This window comes from Arachis ipaensis, chromosome B05 (genome assembly GCF_000816755.2).
Source record: "Arachis ipaensis cultivar K30076 chromosome B05, Araip1.1, whole genome shotgun sequence".
Classification (NCBI taxonomy): domain Eukaryota; kingdom Viridiplantae; phylum Streptophyta; class Magnoliopsida; order Fabales; family Fabaceae; genus Arachis; species Arachis ipaensis.
In genome coordinates, this window is record NC_029789.2 from 144393111 (window position 1) to 144420598 (window position 27488).

General features: G+C 37.8%; 4 protein-coding genes and 1 pseudogene across 4 annotated transcripts; 1 reads left to right on the plus strand and 4 right to left on the minus strand.

The window, feature by feature from the left end:
* Positions 3199-4948, plus strand: LOC107641452 (F-box/kelch-repeat protein At3g06240-like). Its single transcript, XM_016344944.1, has 2 exons — positions 3199-4251; positions 4772-4948. The coding sequence occupies exons 1-2, from the start codon at positions 3199-3201 to the stop codon at positions 4946-4948; spliced, it is 1230 nt and encodes a 409-aa protein (XP_016200430.1).
* LOC110262468 (disease resistance-like protein CSA1) lies at positions 14133-15410 on the minus strand. The gene is made up of 2 exons (XM_021124046.1): positions 14631-15410; positions 14133-14444 (listed from the first exon to the last, which is right to left on the minus strand). Exons 1-2 carry the CDS (start codon positions 15408-15410, stop codon positions 14133-14135), a joined length of 1092 nt encoding a protein of 363 aa, XP_020979705.1.
* Positions 15109-18243, minus strand: LOC107644661 (annotated as a pseudogene).
* On the minus strand, positions 18406-19165 carry LOC107641455 (toll/interleukin-1 receptor-like protein). The gene has a single exon (XM_016344946.2). The coding sequence runs from the start codon at positions 18865-18867 to the stop codon at positions 18406-18408; it is 462 nt and encodes a 153-aa protein (XP_016200432.1). The 5' UTR covers positions 18868-19165.
* Positions 21772-27488, minus strand: LOC107641456 (pentatricopeptide repeat-containing protein At4g33990-like). The gene is made up of 4 exons (XM_016344947.1): positions 27460-27488; positions 27130-27344; positions 22121-22592; positions 21772-21970 (listed from the first exon to the last, which is right to left on the minus strand). Exons 1-4 carry the CDS (start codon positions 27486-27488, stop codon positions 21772-21774), a joined length of 915 nt encoding a protein of 304 aa, XP_016200433.1.

The following is a 27488-nucleotide window of genomic DNA, read 5'->3' on the forward strand; positions in this document are numbered from 1 at the left end:
TAAATAATTCAAATTTAATAAAATAAATAATAATTAAATTAAATTTTAATAATTATAAAATTTTATTTAATTATTTTTATTAAAAATAGTTTTCTTAAAAATTACATCTCAATATAATATATTAGTTCATAAATAGCTAATTATTTAATTTTAAAAAATTTGGAGTCTTACATCCTACTCCACTTATAAAAGTTTTCGTTCTCAAAAATTGATATAATAAATTAAGTTCAGACTCTACTAAAAAAAAAAACATGATTCACGAAAAATGATATAAGCAACGCCAAGAATGACTGTTCGGAAAGATTCAAGTGAACAGATAGAATCGCAATTTGGCAAAGAGACATATGATCAATAAGGTGTGGTTGAAAGGAGTAATCAAATCACATTTTAAAGAGGGAATCCGGAACAAAGAATTCCAATGAAAATAATAAAAGAAAAGATGACACCAAGTCTTATAGCACGAATAAAGAGTTTACGTCAAAACGTTCCTAAACCCCGTGAACCGCATAACCTATTATTTCTATTTCCTCTATGATAATCCATTAGTGTTTTTCGTATACAAAAATCATCAGTATTAAGTTGGCCAGACCTAATACCCTGAAGAATGCTACGGTCGACTAACAACATTAATCGATAGACAGTCATGCATCTGAAACTCAAACACTTGTCATTAAGACAAGTCCCATCGCATGACAGACACTTAGAGTATGCAGTAAAGCATAGTCAGTCCATTCCCAAGACTCTAACAGGAACGAACTGCTCTGATACCATAATGTAACACCCTAACTTTTAGCACTTCATTATCGTACTAAAAGTCCGAGCGCTACTTACCTCTAAACCTTTTTATTATATACTATATTTATTTAATATTGAGCATTCGCGAATACGAACCGAAACTTTAATTAAGAAAACAAAAAGAGACTTTATTTTAAACCACTAAATCACAAAAGTATATATATTCACATAGTATTAAATAAATAGACTTATTTCAAGATTCCCAAAAACAAATCCTACCCCTCTAAAAATTCTAACTAATAAGGCGAGAAGAAAATAAATCCTAACAACTCAACTCATAAACATATTCCTCTGTGCTCCCGCAGCTTCGCAATGAGCCTTTGCACCTGTAGCTGAAAGGGGTGGAGATAGGGGGTAAGAACTGAGGAGTTCTTAGTAGGGTCGGGGTTAGAAGTTAAGTTCATTTTATATATACTTGGTCAGCAATAACAGTCAACATGGGACAATTCAATTCAACAATTTCAGAATACATAATTCAGACAGCCATTTAGCACACCCACAATCACAGGAAACACACCCACAAACAAATATGCACAAACAACTATGATGCATGTCTATTCCTATCGCAGGTAATGAGCTCATTTGTCAGTTTTGACCCGCACCCGACGCAATCCGACGCGCAAGTCAGATAAGGCATTCCAGCGTCATAACCTCTGCAAATTTCTACTTCTTGTAGACGCTTATTCCCCAGCTGAAGTATGCCGAACATGACCTCTGCAAGTACTTGCAGGTGCTGATTCTCCACCTGAAGCATGTGCCCCTTTCTCCTGGAAGCCATTCCATTCACACAAGCATCCCCGCACAATCATTCACAAACAAAGCCCACGTCTTAACATTTTCACATCAGCACCATAACTATTTACTTTCCGTCACCCTCTCATGACCTTTCAATCATTCTCATAATTACATGTGCTGATTTATCTTCTCTTTTTCTTTTAAAACCAAGACCACATCTTTATGACATTCTCCAAAACCTTTAAAACAATTAATAATCTAACCGCTTCCAAAATCAAACTGATTCCAACAGTAAAAATTATTTCTTTAATAATTCAAAATCAGTTAATATAATTCTTAAAGCTTTTGAAAATTCTATTTTTACTCCCAAAATAATCAAAACATCCCAGCTAGTTGTTCATACATAACTAAATCAAAATCTCAAGCAAACAACAATAATTCAACATAAACTCATTCAAATTCAAGCAATAATCAACCCAATCAACATTCACTTGTCAAACTCACATTTAATTATTATAAAGTTACCAAATCCTACCTCCGTGTAGAAATCACAACAACGAAAATTCTGAAAAAATTTTCTGACCGAGTTGCTGAAGAGAAAAACGTCAAGAATCGTCTGTGCTTCCTAGAACTCAAATTGGCCGAACTCAAGAGAAAGAGAAGCTATGTCACCGTCAACTTCTATCAAATAAAAATAACGTCAACGTGTAAAGGAAGAAGATACGAACATTTTTACTGGATTAAATTTTTTTATTGGATTTATAGATCGCAAAAAATCGAGACTAGAAGATTAGAGATTTTTCACGGTTCTCTCTTAGTTCTCTCTTGCAAAGCTTCGGTCTCTCTCTTATTTCCTTTGATTATGGTTCGGTGACAAGAAAAAATAATGAAGTAAAAATTGATAATGATGTTTAATGACTAACATAATATGTGTCAAGTTTATAAATATATATGTATGCATACTAAGTCACGTTGGTGGCTTTCTTCCTTTCCCAAATGGCATTCGGCCAAGGGATATAATGGATAATTAAATTAAACTTCAATAATCATAAAATTTTATTTAATTATTTTTATTAAAAATAATTTTTTTAAAAATTACATCTCAATATAATATATTAATTTATAAAGAACTAATTATTTAATTTTTAAACATTCGGGGTCTTACACATTATATACATACAAGTACGGTTAAGTAATGATTTTTATGGTTTAAAATGAATCTCTATATTCACTCTATAAATTTTCATCTTCGTACTATAATTAACCTAAATTAAGTTATTTTCAGTTTAGGTTCTTCATTGTTTTTTAATTAGTAGAATCTAGTATTGTTTAGGAATAAACTAAGGATAATCAGTAATAATTATATATTTACATTTGTGATAGCAAATGTAATTTAAGTGCTTACAATTTATGTTGGTTTCCTTTTTATTCTATTTAGGTTTGTGATATATATTTTCGATCAATCAATGTGATTGGTTTAATGTGTAATCCTATATATTGGAGATCTTGATTTGGAAAGAAACAAATAGAACGATAAAAACGTAATACCATAAAAAATTTTCTAAATTTGTATGTTGGAATTTAATTTATTTTTCATTATATTTTGCAAGGCACAACACAAGTACAAGACCCTATTTTCTGTTTGCATCATTTTGTTTTTCAATGCAAATGGCAAACCATAGCGATCAAATTCCTAATGATCTTGCACTGGAAATTCTAGCAAAATTACCTGTTAAATCCTTAAAGCGATTTAGTTGCGTGCGAAAGTCTTGGCTAAATTTACTTGAGAATCCTGATTTTAAGAGCATGTACTACGAGAATTTAAAATCTAAAATTGCCCACTCATCATCTCTCATTTTATGGAGATTATTTTACCAAAGGGATAAAAACGCCCGTAGTGAAAATAATGTGCATTTGCTTTCTGGAGAGAGATATGAAAACATGGTTACATTAGTTTTGCCAACTCTGGTTGAGAGTTATGGTCCCGGCGAGGTTCTAGAATGTGTTAATGGCATTATATGTCACTATGCACGATCAGGTCGTGATGTAATAATAGGACTTTGGAATCCTAAAACGGACGAGGGTAAAATTATTCCTCCGGGTATTAGTGATGATGAGCCAGGCTTTGATCGGCATGTAAGTGTTCATGGATTTGGTTATGACAATGTGAATGATGATTATAAAGTGATTCAATGTGTATATTATAATTATAGTCAAATGTTGTTTGAAGAGCCTGTCCTAAGAATTTGGCAAATTTATAGTCTAAAAAGTAATTGTTGGAAGAAACTTGATCTTGAAATAACTATGAAGGAAAATGTAAGTAGAGCTTCTATAGCATACTTGAATGGAGAATGCCACTGGTGGGGTCGCAAGTTTGCCACTAATGAACTCCAAGAACAAGTACTTGTGTCATTTAATCTCAGCACTGAAACGTTTCGAACCACATCAATTGTTTGGCTACAAGAAAATGATGATAGTCCTACCAGAACTTTGGTAGTGCTCAACGAGTCTGTTACTCTAATTTCCTCTCTTATTAAGAATAATCGCATTGAAATATCCATTTTGGGTGAAATTGGTGTGAAGGAATCTTGGGTGAAGCTTTTCACATTTAGATTTGGACCTTTTCCAGAATTTTGTGCATTCAGAATGGGGAACAAATGTGATATAATCTTTTATATCAACGGCGATGAATTGGCTTCTTTTAATGTCATCACGGGTAAAGTAATTCACAATATTAATATCAAAACAAGGAGATTTGGTACATGGATTTATAAAGAAAGTCTCCTTTCTTTCACCAAAGAAATTAATTGATTAATAAATATATCAATTTAAATGTAAAATGTACTTAAATAGAATATAAAAAGAGTATGTAAACTAATTTTAATTTTCATGTTGACAGTTGAAATTAATTTGATAAGTCAATTTATATTACATTCTAATATTTTAAAATAGTCAATTATATTTCATATTTTAAAAAATAGGACTTTTGGTGTTAAAAAACAATAAATTATATCAAACGAATCAATTTTGAATATCTGAAGTATTAATGAAAATAAATTAGATAATTGCCCGTTATTCAAACTTAAACTTGTGTATTCTCAAATTACTTTTGTACTTAGATGTGGATACCATAAAGAGGAGTTCATTGAAAATTTGCTAATAACCTTGTATCTGTTAGAAGGATATTTAATTTGATTTTATCAAAAATAACATTTTTTTTCATAAATATCAATGATTGCAGAATGATCATCTATCAGAGGCATTGCATTTATTTAGAAGGCTTGTACGGACAAATTTTAGACCAAATGGACCAATCGTTGCCATTGTTTTATCAGCTTGTGCTGATATAGGATCAATTAGCATAACACAAGAGATGAAAGAATATATTTTTTTAAATAGATTAGAATATGATCTATAAATTCAAACATCTCTCATACACATGTACTCCATGTGTGGAAGCATCAAGAAAGCTAGAAAAGTATTTTAAAAAACAGCAGATAAAGATTTAATTGTTTCGTCTTACATGATAAATAACTATGCTATTCATGGGATGGGAAAAGAAGTCATTAACCTATTTCTTATACATACTAAAAAAAGTACTTTTCCCACAAAAAATAGCATGCTGGTAAATTCTGAAGTCTTAACTAACAATAAATTATGATTAGAAGTAGCATGAGTTGCCAACTTTTTAGAATATGTAGAGAAAATTAGACTAAATTAAATTTGGTAATATAAAATTAAGTTTGATGCATTAAGATCATTGGAATACTTGAATAATCATGATAAAAGTGTAAAATTTGTAACTTTGTATGCTAGTGAATTCTATTTAACTCTCTCTAAAATAACACGGAAGTTACCTTCATAATGTATCAAATTTTAATTGGTCAGTTAGTTTAGTTATTAAATTTTTTATTAAAAAATATATTTTTATTTAATTATATGATGGAACATATACTCGTATAATATAATAAAATAAATATATTTTTTTAATAAAAAATTTAATAACCAAACTAACCATTAATTATGTTAGTAAGGAGTGATCCACACCAAAAAGAGGGATCGAGTGAGAAGACAGGAGATAGTGACGACATCGGCGGCGCTGGCTATACTAGAAAGGACGGGAATTCAACAGACGTAGTTAAGGAATGATGCACTCAAGAAAGAGAGATTGCGTGAGAGGACAGTAGATGACGGCGACGGCATACTTGAAATGATCGAAGCTACGCGATGAAGAAAGAATTGAGAAATACAATGGAAATGTGCTTCAATTAATAGGAGTGAAATTTTGATATTTTAAGAAATTATATCATTACCATCTCAAATAATAAATTACAAAATAACCCAACTATAGTTAAGATAATGATCAATTAAAATTTGACACATCATGAAGGAGAACTTACATATTATTTTAGAGGAGTTGGATAGCATTCACCAACATCTTAAAAATAAAAAAGGCTGTCAACACATGAGCACACAATCAAGACCACAAAAAGAGCAAAAGATAGAGAGGGATTGAGATGTCTTGTTTTTGAATGTTTAAAATAAAAATTTCAATTGTTTACCCCCGTCATTAGCAGTATCATTACTTGCTAAGCTTAACAATGTTGAATCTGAACCATAATCCCTTTCTGAAGATGCATGACAAGGCAGGTCAATGTAGTCTAAGCCCAACCTTAGTGTACATAAATCATCAACACATGGGCCTATAATGCAAAGCACATGAATAGTCACAGTTTATATATGCTACAAGCAGAATAAACCAGGTTGAGTAATGTACAAGATGTCTCTGGTACGGGTTGAGAGATGGATCGGGAACCTGCGGGTCGAGGCGGATGCCGGATCACTTGACTGGGGCGATGGGGGGAGGTACCTGCAAAGACACTCCGACGCTCAAGTCAGAATGGATCTGAGAGGTAGAAAGTGTGTGGAATGAATGAATACCTGGAGGGACCTGGGTCCTCTTTTTATAGGTGATGGAGAATATCTTATCTTATCTTATTTGGCTAAGATAAGGGAGACGTTTGAATTCGAAAGTCGGTTAGGAACCTGAGAGTGCCGTTTTCGGGCCTTCTAGAAGTGGGGAACGGGTCGGACCCGGGGAACGGGGTTGGGAAACGTTTGAATTCGAAAGTCGGTTAGGAACCTAAGAGTGCCGTTTTCGGGCCTTCTAGAAGTGGGGAACGGGTCGGACCCGGGGAACCGGTGTTGGGTTCGGTCTTGGATCCGGGATGGTGGGCCGGATCCGTAACAGTTGCCCCCGCAGCGGGGGAGCGAACAAGGTCGGTCTGTCGCTGAAAGGCGCGATGCTTGACCGTGGGCTTCAGTTTGTCTCGGGAGTTCGTTTGTTTTTTGGAGGGAGATCGGTGCCTCGGCTCCTGTTTCTCTTGGAGGCTCGTCTGACCGTTTTTTGGTTTGACGTGACTCCTCCGTGTCTGTTGCGTTCTTCGAGGCTTTATTAGCTTCTTTTTTCGAGGGAGGGTCATTAAATGTGAAGGGGCGTTTTCCCTCTTTTGCCCCTACTAGCTTTACCTGCGCCTAGGGGCAGTTGTGTCTTTTCATCCTTCTCTTTGAAACCGTTTTGGATTTTTATTTCAGTTCCCTCGCTCGTTTCCCTTTCTTTTTCCTTTTTCCATTCTCTTCTGAAGAATTTCTATCTGAACAGAAAGTCTCCTCCTTTCTCTGTGGTTTTTTGTTTTTTGGTTTTTGCTTGCTGCTTCTGCTTTTCGAGCTTTCTCAAGTGTTCTTTCTGCATTTCCAGGTCAGCACGTTTCGCTTATTCTTTCCTGTTATTTTGTGAATGCTGCTCTATCTTTTGCCATGCATTGTTCTGCCTGTTTTTAGTTTTGCGTTGAATTAGTTTCTTTTGGGGGGGTAGTTTTTCCTGGCTTTTGGAGAGGTTGAGCACCGCCGTGTTCATTCGGTGATGGCGGCGTGCCGCCGTGTTGGTTTGGTAGCGGTGTGTAGGTTTCTGTCTTGCTTCTGTCTAGGGTTAGTAGGCTGACGGTGGTGCTCCTCCCTGTTTTAGGTATGCAACGGTGGAGGAATGAGGGTGTGGGAGCTCCGGTAGCCCCTTCCCGGGGCGTTCCCAATCGTTATTGTTGGGTGACTAGTGATGTATGGGGCGTTCCGTCGCGGATGACGGAGGGCGACCTTCAACGGCTCCGTGATCAGGGGGGCATCTGTAGCGGTGGTGATGAGGAGGGGCGGTATGAGCTCGTCCTCCCGGATGCTGATGAGCGTGTTTGTTACTTGAATCTGCATTCTCCCACCGTTCCGGATTGGATGTGGGTTTACGAGTCGATGTTCACTCGGCTTGGCGTGCGACTTCCCTTCTCGCCGTTTGTTCAGGATCTGTTGAGTCGGTGTTCCGTGGCGCCGTCTCAGCTTCACCCGAACAGCTGGGCTGCTGTGCGGTCGTTTGAGTTGGTGTGCCGGTATCTCGACCTTCCGGCTTCCGTTCCTGTTTTTCTTTTTCTTTTCTTATGCACTCTCCCGACTAAGGAGGGGAAGCATAAGAAGGGGTATATGTCTTTCCAGGCTCAGCCTCATCGCCGTATTTTTGGCTTATTTGAGGATTCTTTTCATGGTTTTAAATGGGAGTATTTTAAGGTGCGTCCTGTCCAGGGGCACCATCCATTCTGGCTGTCGCCGGAGGGCGTTCGTCGGTTTCCGACATACTGGAATTTCCAGGCTGGCCCGTCGGTTCTAACTAAATTCACCTACAATGGCTTGTCCCAGGAGGATAAGGACGTTGCCAACGTTTTGTGGCATTTGTTTGGTGAGCGTCCGTTGAATCCTCGGGACGTTATGGGGGATCCCGAGGCTTGTCGGGCGTATATCGGTGTGTGCCTTGTCTTCTTTTCCCGATTTCATATGTTCTATTCTTGCCTTTTTGTAACTTGTTATTTTTTATTTCTTTCAGTTGAGATGGCTGGTGGGCTGACTTCTCTGGCTAGGTTGAAGGCGGCGATGGGCCGGGAGGAGGGATCCTCGTCTCCTTCTACCCCTGTCTCCAATCCTGCCGTGGAATCTCAACCGGTTTCCCAGGAGGTGATTTCCTCGGCTGCACGGGCCGAGGTTCAAGTTTCCCTTGGCCATGTGAACTCTCCTGAGGTTGTGGTAGTGTCGGCTGCTGAGGCTTCTCGGAAGAGAAAGAGGCCCGAGGACCCGAGCAGCGAGACTTTTGAGGAGGGTTTGGTGCCAAGTGTGATGGATCGTCGTTTTGATGCTCCGGGTTTTATTGATCAACATTTGATGCCTGGTACGGAGCCTTATTTTGATGGCTGTGATGTCTCGTTCCAGGCCAAGTCAGTGTATCGTGCTCTCCTTCGCTCTGCTGTTGTTGTTCGGAAGGCTGAGCCTGTGAGTAAAAATAAAGAATTTAGGGATAGCTTTGTAATGCGATTTTATTGATGGGTGGGCCTCGTTAAAACCCTCCGTTGTTGGCGGAAAAGAGTACCCGAGTTTGATACATAGGCGTAGTTTTGAAATGTAAATGTAATTTTGCAAATAACGGTAACGAAAGCGTAAAAGAAAACGGGGGAGGGGGGGAAATGGAGACCTGGGTTGGTTTTAGGAGTAGTATCGCCGTAAGTTGGCGGCGTTCCACGTTCTTGGGACTTCGTTACCGTTAAGCCGTTCGAGCTTGTACGCTCCTTTCCCGATTGCAGCTTTGATTCTATATGGTCCCTCCCAGTTGGGGGCGAGTTTCCCTTCTCCCGGGGTTGGGGGACCGATGTCGTTTCGTCGTAGGACGAGGTCGTCTGTTGTGAACTCTCGCCGAATGACTCCGTGGTTGTATCTCAGGCTGATTCTTTGTTTTAGGGCTAGCTCTCTGAGATGGGCTACGCTTCTTATTTCGCCAGTGAGGTCTCGTTCTGCTTCTTCGTCGTTGCCTCCGATTGTTCTTCGCGGGCTTGGGTCGCCGATTTCAACTGGGATGATAGCTTCCGTGCCGTAGGTTAATCGGAAGGGGGTCTCCCCGGTAGCTGTCTGGGGGGTCGTGCGATACGACCATAAGACCGATCCGAGTTCGTCTGCCCATAGCCCTTTGGCTTCGTCGAGTCGTTTCTTGAGGCCTTTGACTATTATTTTGTTTGCTGATTCCACTTGCCCGTTTGTTTGGGGGTGTTCTACCGAGCTAAAGCGGTGGGATATGCGTAGTCCGCTTAGGAATTCCTTGAATTTTGTGTCGGCGAACTGGGTTCCGTTGTCCGAGATGACGATCTCGGGGATCCCGAATCGGGTGATGATTTGTCGCCAAAGGAATTTTCGACATTGGGTCGCCGTGATGGAGGCTAGCGGCTCGGCCTCGATCCATTTGGTGAAATAGTCTATGGCGACGATGAGATATCGGAGTTGGCCTGGTGCCGTGGGAAAAGGTCCAACAAGGTCGATCCCCCAGGTGCCGAATGGCCGTTCTGCCGATATGATGCTGAGCTGATGTGGGGCGGCTTGGTGGATGTTGGCGTGCCTTTGACATTTATCGCAGTTTTTCACTAGTTGCATGGAGTCCCGGATGATCGTGGGCCAGAAGTAGCCAGCGCGGATGACTTTTTGGGCAAGGGTTTTACCTCCGACGTGGTGGCCGCAACAGCCTTCATGGATTTCGCGTAGTATGTATTCCGTGCTCCCAGGCTCGACGCATTTGAGCAGGGGTTGCGAGAATCCGCGTTTGTATAGTTGTCCTGCGACGACCGTATAACCGGCGGCCTCCCTTTTTATTCGTTTTCCCTCTTTAGGGTCTTTGGGCAGTTTTCTGTTGAGGAGGTACTGTAGGATGGGGTAGGTCCATGACTTGTGGTGGGAGTGTGTCAGGTGGGTGTCGGTTGTTAAGGATACAGACGGCGTTTTGACGACCTCCTGAATTAGCGATTTGTTGCCGTGTCCTGGTTTGGTGCTAGCAAGTTTGGAGAGGAGGTCGGCTCTGGCGTTTCTTTTCCTAGGGACGTGCTGTATGATTACCTGGTCGAATTCTTCTTTTAGTTTGTTGACCTTGGCGAGGTATTGTTGTAGTAGGGGATCTCGCGTTTGGTAGTCTCCGTTGATTTGGGAACTGACTACTTGCGAATCCGTGTTGATTTCCAGGACTTTTGCCTCGACTTCGCTGGCTAGGGTTAGGCCTGCCAGGAGGGCCTCGTATTCTGCTTGGTTGTTTGAGACCGGGAAATCGTATCGGACCGATTGTTCGATCACGACGCCGTTTTGGCTTTCCAGAATGACTCCGGCGCCTCCAGAAGTGACGTTCGAGGAGCCGTCGACGTGTAGTTTCCATGCCTCGGGAGGGGTGTTTCCCGGGGTCATTTCTGCGATGAAGTCGGCCATGGCCTGTGCTTTGATTGCGTATCGGGGTTCGAACTTGATGTCGAATTGGGATAGTTCGACGGACCATGCTAGCATTCTACCCGCTAGGTCGGGCTTCTGTAGTACCTGTTTGACTGCTTGGTCGGTTCGAACCGTTACGGGGTGGGCTTGGAAATATTGTCGCAGGCGTCGGGACGCCGTGAGGAGGGCAAAGGCTAGTTTTTCTAGGCGCGAGTAGCGGGTCTCTGCGTCTTGTAGGACTTTGCTTGTGAAGTATATAGGTTTTTGCTCCTTTTTCTTGTTTTCTCGGATGAGTGCTGCCGCGAGTGTTTCTTCCGTTATGGAGAGGTATAAGTACAGGGTTTCCCCTGTTTGGGGTTTGGCGAGGATTGGTGGTTCCGCCAGGATTTTCTTGAAGTGTTAGAATGCCGCTTCGCACTCTTCTTTCCATATGAAGGGGGCTCCTTTTTTCATTAGTTTGAAGAAGGGGATTGCTTTTTGGGCTGATGCTCCGAGAAAGCGAGATAGGGCTGTCAGTCGACCGGTGAGCTTCTGAACGTCGCGTAGGTTTTTTGGGCTCGTCATCTTGAGAATGGCGCGACATTTCTCCGGGTTGGCTTCAACTCCGCGTTGTGTGATCATAAAGCCGAGGAACTTCCCTGCCTCCATTCCGAAGGCGCACTTTGTTGGGTTGAGTCGCATTTGGTGTCTTCTTAGGGTGTCCATTACGACCTTGAGGTCGCTGATGAGTTGTTCGTCAGAGTCATTGCAGTTTCTCCATGTCGCCTTCCGGTTCGGGTCTAGGTTGGCCGTCTTGTCGGGCGTCTAGGTCGGCTAGGAATATCCCGGCTGCGTCGCGGGATTTTTTCCGTAAAGCCAGGCCGGTGTTGTCGCATTCTGCCGCGATTTCCCGATCTCTGTGGATGGTCCCGATGGAGTCGTCCTCCGCTACGAACTTCATAAGGAGGTATTTGGTAAAGATGATGGCCGAAAAGTCGTTGATCGTCTTTCTTCCGAGGATGACGTTGTAGGTAGTGGAGTCTTTTAGGACCACGAATTCGGCTATGAGCGTCCTCCTCTTGTCACCGGTTCCTATGGTGAGGGGGAGTGTGATGGAGCCTTCCGGTTTGAGGAAGTTGTCCCCGAGTCCCGTGACACCGTTGCGGTGCGTCTGGAGATTTTCGTCGCGGAGCCCAAGCTTGTCGAAGGCCCCTCGAAAGAGGATGTTGGAATCTGCGCCGGTGTCTACTAGTATTCTTCGGACTAGTCCGGTTCCGATCTTCGCCGAGATCACGAAGGGTGCGTCTTCGGCTGCGGTGCCGTGCTGGCAGTCCTCGGGTAGGAAGGTTATTGCTTTGTTGGACACGGGAGTTGGGGCTTGGTTTCTGACGGCCATTACCTGGAGGTCTTTTTTTATCTTGGATTTTGACTTGCATGGTGCATCTTTGCCCGTGATGACGTTTACTATGATGGTCAGGTCTTCTTCTGGACTTTCTCTTGGGGGTCGCTTTTGGGTTCTTGGGTTACGTCCTTCTCTCTCCGGTGACCTGTCTCTCTCCGCGCGTCTCGGTTCTCTGATGATTTTGGTAAATTCTGGGAGTTTGCCGTCTCGTATGGCTTGTTCAAGGGCGTCTTTAAGGTCGAAACAATCCTGTGTTTTGTGACCGTAGCCTCGGTGGTATTCGCAGTAGAGGGTTTTGTTGCCTCCTGTCCTTTCCTTGAGTTGTCGGGCTTTCGGAATGATGCCTCGATCCGCTATTTGGTGGTATATCTCGGTAATTGGTGCAGTTAGGGGTGTGTAATTGGAGAATTTGCCTATTTTCGGTGTCCGGTTGGTCGGCCTCGGGTGGTCCCGTTGATTCTCTTTGGGTGTTGCGTTATGGTGAGGAGCTGAATTGCTGCGTTGGTTGTTGCCGTGCTGCCGTTTGTTGGCCGCGACGACTTGGCTGACTTCTTCGTCGTTGATGTAGTCTTTGGCGACGTTCTGGATCTCATGCATGGTCCATACCGGTCTGGTGGTGAGGTGTTTGCGAAAATCTTCGTTCATTAGTCCGTTGGTTAGGCAAAGGCTTGCGACGGAATCCGTGAGTCCGTCGACCGTTAGGCATTCGTCGTTGAAGCGGTCGAGGTATTTTCTTGTGGATTCGTCTTGTTTTTGTGTGACCCCGAGCAAGCTGATGGGGTGTTTGGCTTTAGTGATCCTTGTAGTGAACTGGGCCATGAATTTTCGTGTGATATCGTGGAAACTGGTTATGGATCCGTTTGGGAGGGCGTTGAACCATTTGATCGCTGGCCCGGCGAGGGTTACCGGGAAGGCTCTGCATCGGACCGCGTTGGCCGCTCCTTCTAGGTTCATTCTGGCTTCGAAAGTCGTTAGGTGTTCTTGGGGATCCTTAGTTCCGTCGTACTTCATATCGGTAGGTTTGTCGAAGCCTTTGGGGAGTTTTGCTCTTAGGATTCTTTCTGTAAAGGGTGTAGCGCCCATTATTATATGGTCGTTTCTCGTGCGTTTGGTGTTTCGGTCCCTCCGATCTTCGTCTGAGTAGTGTTGAGAACTCAGATCTCGAGAGGTGCTACGGTTATGTTTCTTGTTGTATCGCCGTTCTGGTGATTTCTCGTGTCTGTGATCGCGTGATGAACTGCGACCGTCTCTTCTGTCGTGTCGTCGGGTTGGCGATCTACCGCGGCGAGATCTTGATCTGGAGGTTGCATGGCTTCCGTGCTCGTTGTTGTGTTTTCCTTTGTTGGTTATCCTGCCTTCGAGTTCCTGAACCCGGAGGCAGAGATCCTGGATGATCTGCGCTGCTTTGTCGCTGGCTTTCTCAGGATGTCGTCTGTCCGTGACGTCGTAATTGTTCGCGTTTTGGACCGTACTCGCTATTCTTGCTTGGTTTGTGACTTCACGGTGCTCGGGGGTTGGGTTAATTGGTTGAGAGTCATCCTGGCTTGAGGGGGTTTCCTCTAGGATATCCCCCATCGGGCCCGGTTGGCGCAGGGTCCCCACAGACGGCGCCAATGTACAAGATGTCTCTGGTACGGGTTGAGAGATGGATCGGGAACCTGCGGGTCGAGGCGGATGCCGGATCACTTGACTGGGGCGATGGGGGGAGGTACCTGCAAAGACACTCCGACGCTCAAGTCAGAATGGATCTGAGAGGTAGAAAGTGCGTGGAATGAATGAATACCTGGAGGGACCTGGGTCCTCTTTTTATAGGTGATGGAGAATATCTTATCTTATCTTATTTGGCTAAGATAAGGGAGACGTTTGAATTCGAAAGTCGGTTAGGAACCTGAGAGTGCTAAATCACTTCATTCACTTTGGACTTCATCAATTTTGGATCAGTAATAAATATATGATCCACTAATTGATTGGATGTCTCCACTGATTCAAGATGTTCCGCTTGACCTCTGCTGCTGTTGATGATAAACTCCGGACAAATGTGTGTACGCAAAAAATCAACAGCAGGTCCAACAAGAACACATAAAGAGATTTCAGGAAGCTTGTTGCGAACCCAGAAAGAAATTGAATCATTGTTGCTACTATGCTCCACCCAATTTGGGATGCTACTACTTGGAAGAACAAAATCCTTGGCTCCATCCTCATGCAATTCCTGTTGGTCAAATACATTTCATACTTTTAACAATATGTCCTGCTTCGGTTCCAAAGAAGTTTTCATTTGAAACAAATTGATTACTAGAATTACTAGTCTGTACAATAGATAGTTATTTTAAACTGGAGATAATATTAAGAATATCAATTTTAAATGATCAAGTCCAATACATAGGAATAGAGGAACCTTGTTAAGTAACATGTATTTGCTGGCGTAAGTCAAGGATATGCAGTTTCTTGCAGAGAAATACTTTATGTTTGGTGGAATCCCTTTAATTTCTCGAAGTTCTCTGCAGCCATTCAAACTAAGTGACCTCAAGGAGCAAAGTTCTTTGAGGCTTTCATCAAGAACTGTGAAATTATGCTCTGACAGGTCTAAATCTTCCACATTGCGAAACCAGGTAAGATAAGTTGTAAAAGATTCATGGAGCAAATCTGGTAGTTTGCAGGCAGAATGTTTTGCCTCCAAAGGTGCCATTGGACTCCCTTGTTCTTCTTCAACATCTACTTCAGACCTCTCAGAAGTCACTTTCTCTTCATCTGGAGACATGGCAATTGGGGGACTTAGTGCTGGTGGGAAACTTGCTCCATGTTTTATCATACTTGAATGGCTAATCAAACAAAACCTTTTAATAGCAGATGGCAATTCTTTTATCTGAGTACCATCCGAATAAATTGTTAGTATATCATTTAATTTTCCCAACATTTTTGGAAAATGTTCAAGACTAGAGCATCTTGAAAGGCAGAGATGTACAAGATTGGTCAACTTGATAGATGGAAATCTCTTAAGCCTCCTGCAACCTTGAGCACTCAATACGCTAAGTCTGTCTAAGAATACAATTGATTCGTCAATTTTAATTAAATTCAAGCACATATTCAATGATAGGTTTACTAAATTTGGGACTCCGGATATATCAAGTATCTCTTCTACATTAGAATGATCAAGATTTATGACCGTCAAGCTCATGTACTGCAACAAAAAAAAAAAACAAAAGGATGTCAAATGACGAAAAACCTTAAAGATTTTTATTGTCATATAAAGGTTTTGGATGAAAGAATTTTAGACTTGCCTTTTGCTTTTCAAGAAACCTAACTGACTGTATACTCTTACCGGATAATTGGAATATGACAAGTCCCTCCGGATGAAAATCAAGTGGTAAACAAGGTGAAGGATATTCCTCCCAATTCAACACTCTTAACCAATTTGGAAGATACTTGGGACCTTGGGAAAAATAAGTATGTCTAATAAACAGTGTTTTGAGATTTCTCATTTTCTTGAAAGCCTCTCCATCCCATCTTATTACTTTTTCAAACTTGGGAAAATCCATATGTATCATTTCAATTTTGTCAGATCCCTGTTAACACAAAACAACATCATTACATGTATAAATTATATGTTTCAGGACTTTATTACACACATTTAGAAAAATATAAGATCCTACTAATTCTATCCAAAGAAGTCAGAGAGCTGAAAATTTTCAAGGGATAATAAGAGCACTTAACTAAACCATTCATACTTATCTTACCATATTCATTTCAAAAACTTGAACTATATCTTCGAGGAGCCATAATCGACTACGCTTCCCAGGCTTTTTTGGTGATTCTTGACGCACAATTTCTCTACCCATGTCTTGAATGAGGGCATGCAAGATTATTCCACGATATGCATCCATTTTTATTAGTAATTTTTCAACCAACACTTTAAGTCCATATTCCAAGGAGTCGACATTATGATGAGCACAAAGTATCCTTTTGACATCTTTCAATTCACATCCATTGAAACAACAAGCAATATCAAGAAAAATTTCCTTCTCAAATTCCTCCAATCCATCAAAGCTTACCTTAAGCACATTTTGTATCTTTTTATTGGGAATTCTTCTGTATTGATCTAATGCGCAGATTTCCACTGTTCTATACTTTTGCCCAGAAAGTTGGATCCCATAACTTCCAAAGCCAATGGTATGCCAGAAGCATAAGTTACCACACTGCTCAAGATGTCTAAGTAACTTCGATCAACTTTGTTAGTTTTTAAAGCTTTGAAACTGAGCAATTCTAGAGAATCTTTATCATTCAACTTATCTGACTCATATGTTATTCTGTCCTCATACCTTGATAGCAAACTCGTGTCCCGAGTTGTGATGATAACTCTACTACCAGGACTAATCCAATCAAGATTTCCAGCTAGAGCATCTAATTGCTCTTGTTGGTCAATGTCATCTAGAATCAAAAGAATTTTCTTTCGTTGGAGTTTTTGCTTTAACATTGATATTCCTTCTCTAAAACTCATCAATGCAACTTTATTTTCTCCAACTAATTCAAACAGAAGGGTCTTCTGCAGATGTTTTAATCCATATTTATTTGAATTCTCTCTTATATTTTCATGGAAACATATATTTTCAAAACATAAAACTGCAAAATGATTGACAAGCCAATTATACACTGCCACAACAAGTGTTGTTTTACCTATTCCACCAATTCCATGAATCCCGAGCACGCAAACTCCATCACTAGACCCAACATTCAAAAGAGAAATTACCTTTTCCACTTGGGAATCCAATCCAACTGGGTGATCTACAATAGGTAAAGTAGCATGTTTAATCTCTATTGATACATGTCCAACAATCTTGGCAACAAACTTGTGTTCACATCCATCCCTGCCCAATAAGAATAGTTGTGTGTGAAGTCATACATACACTGACGCATTATGACCATGTTTACAATAAAGTAATTAAGGATATTATTTTTTTTGTTAAGATATAAATTTAGTTGTTAATTAGATTCATATATAGATTGTTCTCCAAGTATCATTAGTTTTGTTTTATCCTCATGTTATTAAATAAGCCGTCCTTGTAATAGCCCATCATCTTTAAAAAATAGACACTTTTGCAATCCTTTTCCCAGGATTCATACATAGTTTGTTTTGAATTAGGAATTTTATTTTATATGCTGATCTTTTTTCTTGGAGCTCTCTTAAAAAGGATAGCAGAGAAGTAAAGAAAATAATTTAAGAAGGCGGGTACCCGTGTTTGAAATGATAACCAGACAAGTCTGCTATTTTCTCCAAAGCCATTTTCCATCTCTTAAGCCTCGAACTTGAACTTGTTCTCATGCACAGCCAATGCTTCTCCATAAGTCCCTGTCTGCTTCCGCACATCAGAAGGATCCACGTCATAGAAAACAGGAATAATCAACCTGCCCTTTCCCTTAACACACTCAAGTTCATCCAAACAAAATGAAGAAGAAGCATAATTCTTAGAGAGCACAACGATTGCGGCCCTGGACTGTTCTATTGCAGTGAAAAGTGAGGATGCGATCTCCTTCCCTCTGCCAAGCTCCTCATCATCAATGAAAGTTTTGATTCCCCTATTTGTGAGAGAGTAATAGAGATAGCCAGTGAAGCCAGAACGGGTATCCTCACCTCTGAAGCTGAGAAAAGCATCATAGGTGAACGGAAAAGTAGTAGTGAAAGGAAAGTAGGAGGAGGAGGAGGTGGTTGCCATGATATTACATATTAGCTCGCTACAAACACCAACTACAAGCAAAGGTTTAATCTTGCAAATATATAAAAATTTGTAATCAAACTCCACTTCCTCTATCTTGCCTTTTTTATTTTTATTTTTTTGTTGAAAAAAGATGCCACTAACTTAAACCAATAATTAATGTCTTATCTTTTACATCATGTAAAGGTTACAGATTGTTGGTAGTTACTAGGTAACTAGTATTAGTATTACCAAGAAGTTTCGCTATGTGTTTTCTAACATGGTTGAGTTGACCATCAATTGACTTGCACTGAAGAGAAAATCGCGTGGCCTAGTTGTCCAAGATTGCTTCTTTCACTACTGCCTGTTGCTCCAATGATGAAATTTAATAGAAACATCACTGCAAAAACGATACACAAATCCATAAAAATCAAATAGGCCCCACAATGCAAAATCAATGGTGAGAGATGTGGTATTGTTATCCTACAGGCTTAACACTATCTGAAAGGAAAACATATGATATAGTGAACTTAATAAATTGAACTTGTTCTCATGCACAGCCAATGCTTCTCCATAAGTCCCTGTCTGCTTCCGCACATCAGAAGGATCCACGTCATAGAAAACAGGAATAATCAACCTGCCCTTTCCCTTAACACACTCAAGTTCATCCAAACAAAATGAAGAAGAAGCATAATTCTTAGAGAGCACAACGATTGCGGCCCTGGACTGTTCTATTGCAGTGAAAAGTGAGGATGCGATCTCCTTCCCTCTCCCAACCTCCTCATCATCAATGAAAGTCTTGATTCCCCTATTTGTGAGAGAGTAATAGAGATAGCCAGTGAAGCCAGAACGGGTATCCTCACCTCTGAAGCTGAGAAAAGCATCATAGGTGAACGGAAAAGCAGTAGTGAAAGGAAAGTAGGAGGAGGAGGAGGTGGTTGCCATGATATTACATATTAGCTCGCTACAAACACCAACTACAAGCAAAGGTTTAATCTTGCAAATATATAAAAATTTGTAATCAAACTCCACTTCCTCTATCTTGCCTTTTTTATTTTTATTTTTTTGTTGAAAAAAGATGCCACTAACTTAAACCAATAATTAATGTCTTATCTTTTACATCATGTAAAGGTTACAGATTGTTGGTAGTTACTAGGTAACTAGTATTAGTATTACCAAGAAGTTTCGCTATGTGTTTTCTAACATGGTTGAGTTGACCATCAATTGACTTGCACTGAAGAGAAAATCGCGTGGCCTAGTTGTCCAAGATTGCTTCTTTCACTACTGCCTGTTGCTCCAATGATGAAATTTAATAGAAACATCACTGCAAAAACGATACACAAATCCATAAAAATCAAATAGGCCCCACAATGCAAAATCAATGGTGAGAGATGTGGTATTGTTATCCTACAGGCTTAACACTATCTGAAAGGAAAACATATGATATAGTGAACTTAATAAAAATTAAAATTTTTATCATGTACCAATTCCTCTTGCTAATCTTGTAGAGCTGACTTTACAACAATCTTTTTTAATTTTTCTCCAAGCTCTGACCATTCAGCTTTGATTTCTTCCTGGTTTTCCTTTGCCAAGTCATGCTCATGTTGCAAACGTGGTAATTTCTCCTTCATCACATCCATTTGAGCTTTCAGTACCTTTCCTTCTACGTAGACATCTCTCTTTCTCTTTCGAGTCGTGTTCTGTTTTTCTATTCTTAATATATAAAAGTAGATGTATAAGTTTTAAGACATGTTTCTCCTCCTGCTAATGCCTTGTTAACAACGTCGTTTACTTGACAAAATTTTAGAATCAACAACTCAATTTTTACTAAATCATCTATTATTTTCAAATCAGCAAAAAAAAAACAAAAAAATAATCCATATATTTATTATATCTTATCGTTAGAAACAATACAATAAGTTTATAACCTCAATAATTAATTTCTATAAAAAACTCATTAAATGTAATAAACATTCATATTAGAAATGTCATAATAAGTCTTGATTCCCCTATTTGTGAGAGAGTAATAGAGATAGCCAGTGAAGCCAGAACGGGTATCCTCACCTCTGAAGCTGAGAAAAGCATCATAGGTGAACGGAAAAGCAGTAGTGAAAGGAAAGTAGGAGGAGGAGGAGGTGGTTGCCATGATATTACATATTAGCTCGCTACAAACACCAACTACAAGCAAAGGTTTAATCTTGCAAATATATAAAAATTTGTAATCAAACTCCACTTCCTCTATCTTGCCTTTTTTATTTTTATTTTTTTGTTGAAAAAAGATGCCACTAACTTAAACCAATAATTAATGTCTTATCTTTTACATCATGTAAAGGTTACAGATTGTTGGTAGTTACTAGGTAACTAGTATTAGTATTACCAAGAAGTTTCGCTATGTGTTTTCTAACATGGTTGAGTTGACCATCAATTGACTTGCACTGAAGAGAAAATCGCGTGGCCTAGTTGTCCAAGATTGCTTCTTTCACTACTGCCTGTTGCTCCAATGATGAAATTTAATAGAAACATCACTGCAAAAACGATACACAAATCCATAAAAATCAAATAGGCCCCACAATGCAAAATCAATGGTGAGAGATGTGGTATTGTTATCCTACAGGCTTAACACTATCTGAAAGGAAAACATATGATATAGTGAACTTAATAAAAATTAAAATTTTTATCATGTACCAATTCCTCTTGCTAATCTTGTAGAGCTGACTTTACAACAATCTTTTTTAATTTTTCTCCAAGCTCTGACCATTCAGCTTTGATTTCTTCCTGGTTTTCCTTTGCCAAGTCATGCTCATGTTGCAAACGTGGTAATTTCTCCTTCATCACATCCATTTGAGCTTTCAGTACCTTTCCTTCTACGTAGACATCTCTCTTTCTCTTTCGAGTCGTGTTCTGTTTTTCTGTTCTTAATATATAAAAGTAGATGTATAAGTTTTAAGACATGTTTCTCCTCCTGCTAATGCCATGTTAGCAACATCGTTTACTTGGCAAAATTTTAGAATCAACAATTCAATTTTTACTAAATCATCTATTATTTTCAAATCAGCAAAAAAAAAACAAAAAAATAATCCATATATTTATTATATCTTATCGTTAGAAACAATACAATAAGTTTATAACCTCAATAATTAATTTCTATAAAAAACTCATTAAATGTAATAAACATTCATATTAGAAATGTCATAATAATATTATTAATCATAATAAATTTTACGTTATAAATATTCAAATTTCATACTATTTGTCGGCCCTATTTGTCCTACTTATATAAGTCTCTTATCACTATTCATTCAAATAACATCAAATTTAGCACAAGAAATTTATTTTCGAATTACACAAAATCTCAAACTTACTCAATGGAGCATCATTCTTTGGACAATATTACCAAACAAACAGATAATTGGTTTATCAAAGTGGTTCGTCTATAGAAAACATTAACAACCACAAATGAAGAGGAGCCTCTTTGCTTAGAAATGATTATATTAGATGAAAAGGAGACAATTACATTTGTAGTATATAAGATAACTCTATCTACTTTTCATAATCTCATCTATCAAATTATTAGTTACTAACCCAATACTTATTTCAGATCAAAGTGCTACAACACTTTTTGTAAACCAAATAAATGCATTTTGTACAACTCCAACATCCAAATCTTTTGTACCACAAATTATTTTAAATAAAACACCTTTTAAATTTAACTTTAATTTACACATATTTAATTTAATTCTACAAAATATAGTAATTTTTAATATTTATAATATACTATCATTAAAATACCGTCCCATCCCGCACATGGCGCAGGTCTCATTCTAGTTTCGAGAATCCATGATGTTAGCATTAGTAGTTTTGATTTGCTTTTCTAACTCCTCTTTCATTTCCTCCAAATGTGCCAACTTTTGCCGCAGCTCTTTTCAAGGTCTCCACTGTATCATTGAACTGATTCTTGTTATTTTCAAGGTTAGATTTTAAGTTATCAGCTCTCAACAGTTCTGAAGCAGTGGACTCAACTTTCATATTTGCTTCAATGTAGCTACTACTACAATGTGCAAAATGCTCTCATTGCTCCTGATAAACCATCATTAGTAGACAAACTGGAGAGATAATCTAAGATGGTTTTCATGATGCAGCAATGTTGAGCATGCAAGAACACTGAAGCATCATTATTATTGATGGTGAAGTCTAGTACTATTTATCATGGAAGACCAGACAGTTGAATCTTTGTCTGCCACTTTCAAATACTTCTTTGGCTTTCTTGATGCTTCCACACTTGGAGTACATGTGTATGAGAGATGTTTGGACTTGTAGATCAAATTCCAATCCATTTAGAGAAATATAATTTTCCATCTCTTGTGCTACGCTAATTGATCCTAAATATAAAACAGTGGCAGCGATTAGTCCATCTGATCTAAAATCTGTCCGTACAAGCCTTCTAAACAAATGCAATGCCTTCAATGGGTGATCCGAATGGGCATATCCTGCAATCATTGATGTCCATGAGAAAATGCTCTTTTTGATAATCAAATCAAATATCCTTCTAGCAGAGGCAAGGTCACTAACTTTTGCATACATAGTTATTAGCAAATTTTCAATAAACTCCTCTTTATCGCGTCCATATTTGAGTACAAAAGCTTGAACGGATGAAGCTAATAAGAGATCTCCTACTTGTATACAACCAGATATAAGATTTAGAAATACAATAAAATCTATGCCAGTACTTTGATGCTGCATTCAGCACATGCATGCCTAATTACTTTAAATAAAAAAACTTCCACGGTTAACAATAACACATATTCTTCTATCTCATTTTTATTCTGTGTTTTCACTAATAACCGTAGAAACGCGTAACTTCTTCTTCAATTCTTCATTTCAATAATTTATCCTTTTCAATTTTTCTTAATTATGTTCTCTATTCTGAATGTGCTTCTCTATCTATAACAATTATTTGGATGAGTTTTTGTGGTTTTCTAAACTAAATAACCACGATACCAAATGTTGATTTTTGATGACATGTATGAAAGGAGGAAAAGAATAATTAGCATTGATAAATAATTTTTGTATAGATCTTATCATTTTGTTTTGGATATATTCTTTATGTGAGTACTTTATACAAGAGTTTGATCTCATTCTTCTGTTATTAATTTTTTTATCTCATTATTGGATTCGTAGTGCTTTTTCTCTACTTTTCTGTATTTTTACTATTCCCATCCTTCTCATTCTTTCAACATCGTGATTGTATGGCCTCCATTCACTATAATTACAAATTATTACCTCTTAGTTAAATCTCATTTTTTTAAATTTTGTATTGAATGATATTATTCTTTTAACAATATATAATGCCAAGACTGAGTTTTTGGTGTCCAACTTTATGTTTCAATATTGCCCTTAATGATAGAAGTTATCTGTACATGCATGCGTCAGTTCCTTTAAATAAAAAAATTTTCACCGTTAACAGCAACACATATTCTTCTATCTCATTTTCATTCTGTGTTTTCACTACTAACCGTAGAAATGCGTAACCTCTTCTTCAATTCTTCATTTCAATAATTTATCCTTTTCAGTTTTTCTTAATTCTCTTCTACGTTCTGAATGTGCTTCTCTGTATATAACAATTATTTATCATTTTGTTTTGGTATATTCTTTATGTGAGTACTTTATACCAAGAGTTCGATCTCATTATATTGTTATTAATTTTTTTTATCTCATTATTGGATTCGTAGTGCTTTTTCTCTCACCACTAGGGGCTTGTCTGGGTGAGTGAGCTTTTAAAAAAAAAAGATCTTTTTTTGAGTTATCTTTTTTTAAAAGATCTTATAGAGAAGTAAAAGTAATTTTATGTTTGGATATCTCATGTAAAAAGGTCTTTTTATCTATCAATTATGTTTGGGTATAACAGTATAAAAGTATTTTTTGTTCATTTATTACATGAAAAACATCTTTTTTTAAGGAAAAAAGATCTTTTAAAAAAAGATGTAAATTACAGCTTCTCAAAAAAGATTTTTTTTTTATTTTACTAGTGCTTTTACTTTTACTATTAGAAATTTGCCAAACACGTTAAAAAATAAAAAAAAGATATTTTTTCATTGAAAAAAGATATTTTTTTAACAAAATAATGGCGCCCAAACATGCACTAGATGCACTTTTCTGTATTTTTATTATTACCATCCTTCTTCTTTAGTATTGCCTCCATTCACTACAATTACAAATTATTACCTTTTAGTTAAATCTCATTTTTTAAATTATTTTGTATTGAATGATATTATTTTTTTTATTTTTTTAAATTATTAATTATGTAAAGTATTGTAATTAAAATTTGAGTACATAAATATTTATTTTTAAATTAAATTAAATAAATTATATAACAAAAAATTTAATGATTTTGTATTCCACAATATTGTTTGGTATATAATCGTGATTATTTGATGAGTTTAATTTTGATAGCGTTGCGTAATTAGATGCACGTGAAACTATTTTACACTAATAAAATATCAAAATTAAATTCTTATTTTATTAACATAGAAAAGACGCAAAAAAAAAAAATTACACCTACCAATGATTTGTTAAAATATTGATATGTTTATTTCCTAAACAATTAATGATGTAGAGTACTGATATTCAAGTACATGCAAATTTGTTCATAATTAAATTAAAATCTATAACAATATATAATGCTAATATTGAGTTTTTGGTGTCCAACTTTATGTTTCAATATTGTCCTTAATTATAAAAGTTCTCCGTACATGCATGCCTAATTACTTTAAATAAAAAAACTTCTACGGTTAACAATAACACATATTCTTCTATCTCATTTTTATTCTGTGTTTTCACTAATAACCGTAGAAACGCGTAACCTCTTCTTCAATTCTTCATTTTAATAATTTATCCTTTTCAATTTTTTTTAATTATGTTCTCCATTCTGAATGTGCTTCTCTGTATATAACAATTATTTGGATGAGTTTTTGTGGTTTTCTAAACTAAATAACCACGATGCCAAATGTTGATTTTTGATGCCATGTATGAAAGGAGGAAAAGAATAATTAGGAGTGATAAATAATTTTTGTATAGATCTTATCATTTTGTTTTGGGTATATTCTTTATGTGAGTACTTTATACCAAGAGTTTGATCTCATTCTTCTGTTATTATTTTTTTTTATCTCATTATTGGATTTGTAGTGCTTTTTCTCTACTTTTCTGTATTTTTACTATTGCCATCCTTCTCCTTCTTTCAACATCGTGATTGTATGGTCTTCATTCACTACAATTACAAATTATTACCTTTTAGTTAAATCTCATTTTTTAAAATTTTGTATTGAATGATATTATTCTTTTAACAATATATAATGCCAAGGCTGAGTTTTTGGTGTCCAACTTTATGTTACAATATTGTCCTTAATGATAAAAGTTCTCCGTACATGCATGCGTCAGTTCCTTTAAATAAAAAAATTTTCACCGTTAACAACAACACATATTCTTCTATCTCATTTTCATTCTGTGTTTTCACTAATAACCGTAGAAACGCGTAACCTCTTCTTCAATTCTTCATTTCAATAATTTATCCTTTTCAATTTTTCTTAATTCTCTTCTCCGTTCTGAATGTGCTTCTCTGTATATAACAATTATTTATCATTTTGTTTTGGTATATTCTTTATGCGAATACTTTATACCAAGGCTTTGATCTCATTCTTATGTTATTAATTTTTTTTATTTCATTATTGGATTCGCAGTGCTTTTTCTCTCACCACTAGATGCACTTTTCTGTATTTTTACTATTACCATCATTCTTCTTTAGTATTGCTTCCATTCACTACAATTACAAATTATTACATTTTAGTTAAATCTCATTTTTTAAATTATTTTGTGTTGAATGATATTATTTTTTTATTTTTTTAAATTATTGATTATATAAAGTATTGTAATTAAAATTTGAGTACATAAATATTTATTTTTAAATTAAATTAAATAAATTATATAACAAAAAATTTAATGATTTTGTATTTCACAATATTGTTTGGTATATAACCGTAATTATTTGATGAGTTTAATTTTGATAGCGTTGCGTAATTAGATGCACGTGAAACTATTTTACACTAATATAACATCAAAATTAAATTCTTATTTGATTAACATAGAAAAGACGCAAAAAAAAAATTACACCTACCAATGATTTGTTAAAATATTGATATGTTTATTTCCTAAACAATTTTTTTGGTGACTTAAAAGAAAATAAACAAAAACTAAGGAAGAAAAAAAAAACAAGAAACTGCTTAAGAAAGACAGTCCCACTGAATACTACTCTCAAACTCCTTCCAAGGCAATGGAAGCTCCACTTGGGGAGAAATAGTCCTCATTGCAGTCTTTGCCATGATGTCTGCTACTGTATTTGCATCTCTCAAGATCAACCGAAGATCAGCACGCCATTTCCCAGACATGATATCTCGGATTTTTAACACCAAAGGATCAGTAAACCCAGAGCAATCTTGTAAATTATTGACAATAGTAAAAGCCTCCACACAGTCTGTCTCACATATATGTCTCTTTGTCCCGAGTCCCATGCTAAAAGAAAGCCTCTCCAAATAGCAAACAACTCTCCTTGCAAAATGTTACGACTCTCAATTGTTCCCAGACAGCCTCGTTGCCACCTTCCCTTCCAATCTCTGCTAACACAAGCAAAACCAACTCGAGCACCACTGCCAGGATAGCTAGCATCACAATTAATCTTAAAGGTACCCACTGAGGGGGGAATCCAAGAGCCACTAATGGTTGAGGGGATAGATAGTCGTTGCAACTCAAAAATATTTCGGAGCTCCTTTTCTAAGGACAAAGCCATACCAATCACCTTGTCTGTGGTCCAATGCTCGTGAGGATGAAAGATCTCGTTATTTCTCGAACACCAAATCCACCAGAGACCAGAAAAGAATCTAAAGGGGCGCTGTTTGCTATTATGTAAGAACCAACTCATCAAATCCACTGGTTGATCGGAGATCCCTAAAGCTTGCCAAACAAGTTGGGCTTTTGGACAATCCCGAATACAATGTAAAACCGACTCCTGACCTGAGAAACATCGTGGACAGCTATCCGTGTGCGAAATGCCCCTCCTAAAACGAAATGCAGCAATAGGAAGAGCCTCCCGAAGACATAGCCAGGCCAATAATTTGTGTTTTTCCGGAACATGTTGACACCAAAGCCAAAGCCAATTACCCCTATTCTCCCAACTAAACATCTTCTTACTGAGCCACAAATAACCACTATGAGCATCATAAACCTTTGAGGCTGCACCAGTCCAACACCAACCGACCTCTGAACCAGCTTGAACATCTGGGTTGTAAGAATTAACGTTGCTCTGCAGAGACTGATTCAGAGGAGAATAGATATTCTCAAGGTTCCACTGTCCAGATGACCAAAGGTCCAAGATCCTGAGATCCGAATCAGAAATGTGAACATAATCCATCTCTTGACACAGTCGCCCCTCTCTTCTCCATTTAGAAAACCAAAAGTTCTGTTCCAAATCCCCAATGCAACAACTAAAACCTTCCTTCAGGATATCCCAAGCTCGACAT

Excerpts from the sequence above, each read along its gene's own strand:
- LOC107641452 (XM_016344944.1), top strand. The coding sequence starts at position 3,199 with ATGGCAAACCATAGCGATCAAATTCCTAATGATCTTGCACTGGAAATT. Across the intron at positions 4,252-4,771 it reads TTAATGTCATCACGGGTAAA|AATGATCATCTATCAGAGGC; the intron begins GTAATTCACAAT and ends CAATGATTGCAG.
- LOC110262468 (XM_021124046.1), bottom strand. The coding sequence starts at position 15,410 with ATGAGCTTGACGGTCATAAATCTTGATCATTCTAATGTAGAAGAGATA. Across the intron at positions 14,445-14,630 it reads AATACATGTTACTTAACAAG|GAATTGCATGAGGATGGAGC; the intron begins GTTCCTCTATTC and ends TTTGACCAACAG.
- LOC107641456 (XM_016344947.1), bottom strand. The coding sequence starts at position 27,488 with ATGTCGAGCTTGGGATATCCTGAAGGAAG. Across the intron at positions 27,345-27,459 it reads TTGGGATATCCTGAAGGAAG|GATCTTGGACCTTTGGTCAT; the intron begins GTTTTAGTTGTT and ends TTCGGATCTCAG. Across the intron at positions 22,593-27,129 it reads GTTTAGTTGGGAGAATAGGG|GAGATCTCTTATTAGCTTCA; the intron begins GTAATTGGCTTT and ends GTATACAAGTAG.
- LOC107641455 (XM_016344946.2), bottom strand. The coding sequence starts at position 18,867 with ATGGCAACCACCTCCTCCTCCTCCTACTTTCCTTTCACTACTGCTTTT.